Genomic DNA, 3,817 nt, shown 5'->3' with positions numbered 1-3,817 from the left:
TTTTTCAAACAACACATGTATTCATCCGAGTGTTTGGCAAAAAAGAAACTAAATATTAAACAACATAATGAAGATAACCTACTTAGTTAGGTTAGTCATTAGTGTTGAGCATTCCGATACTGCAAGTATCGGGTATCGGCCGATACTTGCTGTATCGGAATTCCGATACCGAGATCCGATATTTTTGTGATATCGGGTATCGGTATCGAAACAACATTAATGTAAAAATGTGTAAAAGAGAGAATTAAAATAAAAAATATTGCTATACTCACCTCTCCGACGCAGCCTGCACCTTACCGAGGGAAGCGGCAGCGTTCTTTGTTTAAAATTCGCGCTTTTCTTTCCTTTACGTGAGTCCCGGCTTGTGATTGGTTGCGTGCCGCCCATGTGACCGGGACGCAACCAATCACAGCAAGCCGTGACGTAATTTCAGGTCCTTCAGGATTTTAAAATTACGTTCCGGCGTTGTGATTGGTTGCGTCGCAGTCACATGGGAGACGCAACCAATCACAGCAAGCCGTGACGTAATTTCAGGTCCTTAAGGATTTTAAAATTACGTCCCGGCTTTGTGATTGGTTGCGTCGCAGTCACATGGGAGACGCAACCAATCACAAGCCGTGACGTCACGGGAGGCTGGACACGCGCGCATTTTAAAATGGGCGCGTGTCCAGCCTCCCGTGACGTCCCGGCTTGTGATTGGTTGTGCCGCGATCAACCAATCACAAGCCGGGAGGCTGTACACGCGCCCATTTTAAAATTTTAAAATGCGCGCGTGTCCAGCCTCCCGGCTTGTGATTGGTTGACCGCGGCGCAACCAATCACAAGCCGGGACGTCACGGGAGGCTGGACACGCGCCCATTTAAAAAAAGCGCGCGTGTCCAGCCTCCCGTGATGTCACGGCTTGTGATTGGTTAATGGCGGCCATGTTGCCGGGACGCGGACCAATCACAGCAAGCCGTGACGTAATTTCGTCACGGCTTGCTGTGATTGGTCCGCGTCCCGGCAACATGGCGCCGTGACCAATCATAAGCCGGGACGTCACTGGAGGCTGGACATGCGCGCTTTTTAAAATGGGCGCGTGTCCAGCCTCCCGTGACGTCCCGGCTTGTGATTGGTTAATGGCGGCCATGTTGCCGGGACGCGGACCAATCACAGCAAGCCGTGACGTAATTTCGTCACGGCTTGCTGTGATTGGTCCGCGTCCCGGCAACATGGCCGCCCTGACCAATCACAAGCCGGGACTTCACGTAACCAAGTAAAAGCGCGAATTTTAAACAAACAACGCTGCCGGTTCCCTCGCTGAGGTCCAGGCTGCGTCGGACAGGTGAGTATAGCAATATTTTTTATTTTAATTCTTTCTTTTACACATTTATATGGATCCCAGGGCCTGAAGGAGAGTTTCCTCTCCTTCAGACCCTGGGAACCATCAGGAATACCGTCCGATACTTGAGTCCCATTGACTTGTATTGGTATCGGGTATCGGTATCGGATTGGATCCGATACTTTGCCGGTATCGGCCGATACTTTCCGATACCGATACTTTCAAGTATCGGACGGTATCGCTCAACACTATTAGTCATAAATCCACAAAGTCACCAAGACTGGAGAAAGATTAATCTGTGGTATTTTCTGCGCTTACATGTTCAGGGCTGGAGGACGGTGTAGGCATTTGTTCTGTAGGCATTGTGGTCTGGCGTGTGGTTGTTTGAGGAGGTTGATTTTGCAAAACTGATGCTGTTCCAGATGTAGATGGGGTATAAGGTAGTGTTTTGTAAGACTCATCCAAAAATGTTTGAGAAACACTTTGTGGATGTGGTAAAGTTGGTTGTGAGTCAACAATCTGGCTCAGATATGATTGTGAACTAATATAGATATCACCTCTTGGCATGCGGTTGTGCGGACCAAATTGGCTCACCACAGGTGTCTGGTGCCTTGATGGCAGATTGTAGGGCTGTGGCCTAGTAAAATGAACACCAATACTATCACCCACAGACATGCTGGAAGACGTTGATACCGAATGTTTGCTATAGGTGGTGCCTGCATCAGACATTTGCCAATATTGCTGACTAGTGGCATGGGTATGAGGGCCTGAGGCTGGATCAGACATTTGCCCATATTGCTGACAAGTGGCACGGGCATGAGGCACTGAGGCTGGATCAGACATTTGCCCATATTGCTGACTAGTGGCACGGGCATGAGGCACTGAGGCTGGATCAGACATTTGCACATATTGCTGACTAGTGGCACAGGCATGAGGCACTGAGGCTGGATCAGACATTTGCCCATATTGCTGACTAGTGGGACGGGCATGAGGCACTGAGGCTGGATCAGGCATTTGCACATAATCATGGGTGTAGCTACGGGCAGGAGGAAACAAACAGGAGCATACATTTGTGGATAACGATGTCTGGATGCAGGAGGTGGAAGCATGGACAAGGGTGCAGGCATTTGCTGTGATTGTTGTGTTTCTGCCCCAGGGTTTGCCCCTGAAGATAGTGTACTTACAATTTGTGGATGTATTATGTTGGTAGCAGATGGCATCTGTATTTGATGCTGGGCAGCTCGCCATTGTTCAATGGGCTCTAGCACCGGGTTTGGGTCCTGCTCTCCTTGGCTTGCAGCAATGAGGGTCAAGATTGCAGCCCGGTCATCTGGAACTTTGCCGAGGCAAGGAGAGAGGGAGCGATAAAAGCGATCTACCGAATTTTCAGGTGCCATGGAATTTAGTATGGATATAACTCGAGCATCAATGAGCTCGGGCAGCATACGTGGCTGTTCATGTCGCCTGGTTCGCCTATCTTGTGTGTGAAAGATACTGAGGTAGATTGGATGTTGATGCTGCCTGTGGTGCTGGGGCTGCTGTTTGTGATGTTGTTGGGGCTGTTTGTGTGCTTCCAGGACCAGCATCAGTGGAGGTTTCAGCAGCATGAGACACCTGTTCATCAGGCTGTGTTGCTGGAGTGGGGTCTGCTGGGGCTTCGGTCTCCGATGCTGATGTACATGGCACTGATCTTGCTGTTGTTGGCGATTCATCAGAGTCATCAAGGTTGTTATCAGTGCTAGGATAAAATAACATTAACAGTTTATGTCGCAATGTTAAAATAATAAAAAATAACATTATTAAACATATTTTTTTAGAACAAATTAAGTTAGGTTTTTACCATGTTGCTTTTTTGTAAGTGAAAATATAAACATTATTATTTAAAACACAAATGTACTTATGAAAGATAACTAGTGATCACAGATTTGCATTAATGTATTTAAATGTTGAATATTAGTGTAGTTAGTTTAATATGCTTTAGAAATCAAACTAAGTGACACTTACAGATATAGCTCCAGGATTGGGCGAAGAAAGGCTAAGTTTCTGTAGAAAACATATTGACGCTTTTTGGAAGCACCTGCCATGGAGGGGAGGGGATTAAATTCCGGCCCAAACTGGTACTTCGCTGCGCGCCATCGCCGTTTAACCAAATCAACTGTCGGGAAAGTTAAAAATAAACAAGTCACATTCCCGCAAATAACAAAATATTCATTAAACAACAACACAATGTGTTCAGCTACATTAAATTTAAAAAGTGGTATGATTTTGATCATCATGCCTGGTACCAAAATACATTTTAAAAAAAACTGCTTATCCCTTGCCATTGAGACTAAGAAGTGTGTGACCATTTAGCACCATGGTGTAATTTAACAAATTAAGGATTGTCCACCATGAGCAGTGTCCTAAACTGTTTGAACAAACATAGCCTGCAGGACTTTAGCAAGGTAAAACAACACAAACATTACCACAATTACCAATGAGCATTAGCCATATGTA

General features: G+C 46.2%; 1 protein-coding gene across 1 annotated transcript; it reads right to left on the bottom strand.

Annotated features, from left to right (window-relative positions):
- Window positions 1-1,625: 1,625 nt before the first annotated feature.
- Window positions 1,626-3,430, bottom strand: LOC143818083 (uncharacterized). Its single transcript, XM_077299509.1, has 2 exons — window positions 3,326-3,430; window positions 1,626-3,059 (listed from the first exon to the last, which is right to left on the bottom strand). The coding sequence occupies exon 2, from the start codon at window positions 3,040-3,042 to the stop codon at window positions 1,912-1,914; it is 1,131 nt and encodes a 376-aa protein (XP_077155624.1). The 5' UTR covers window positions 3,043-3,059; window positions 3,326-3,430; the 3' UTR covers window positions 1,626-1,911.
- Window positions 3,431-3,817: the final 387 nt, after the last annotated feature.

The sequence above is a fragment of the Ranitomeya variabilis genome, chromosome 3 (assembly GCF_051348905.1).
Source record: "Ranitomeya variabilis isolate aRanVar5 chromosome 3, aRanVar5.hap1, whole genome shotgun sequence".
Classification (NCBI taxonomy): domain Eukaryota; kingdom Metazoa; phylum Chordata; class Amphibia; order Anura; family Dendrobatidae; genus Ranitomeya; species Ranitomeya variabilis.
Note: the sequence above shows the minus strand (reverse complement) of the source record. Positions and strands in the feature narration are given on the sequence as shown.

Bases quoted from the DNA above. Each gene is read 5' to 3' on its own strand.
- LOC143818083 (XM_077299509.1), bottom strand. From the start codon at position 3,042: ATGACTCTGATGAATCGCCAACAACAGCAAGATCAGTGCCATGTACAT.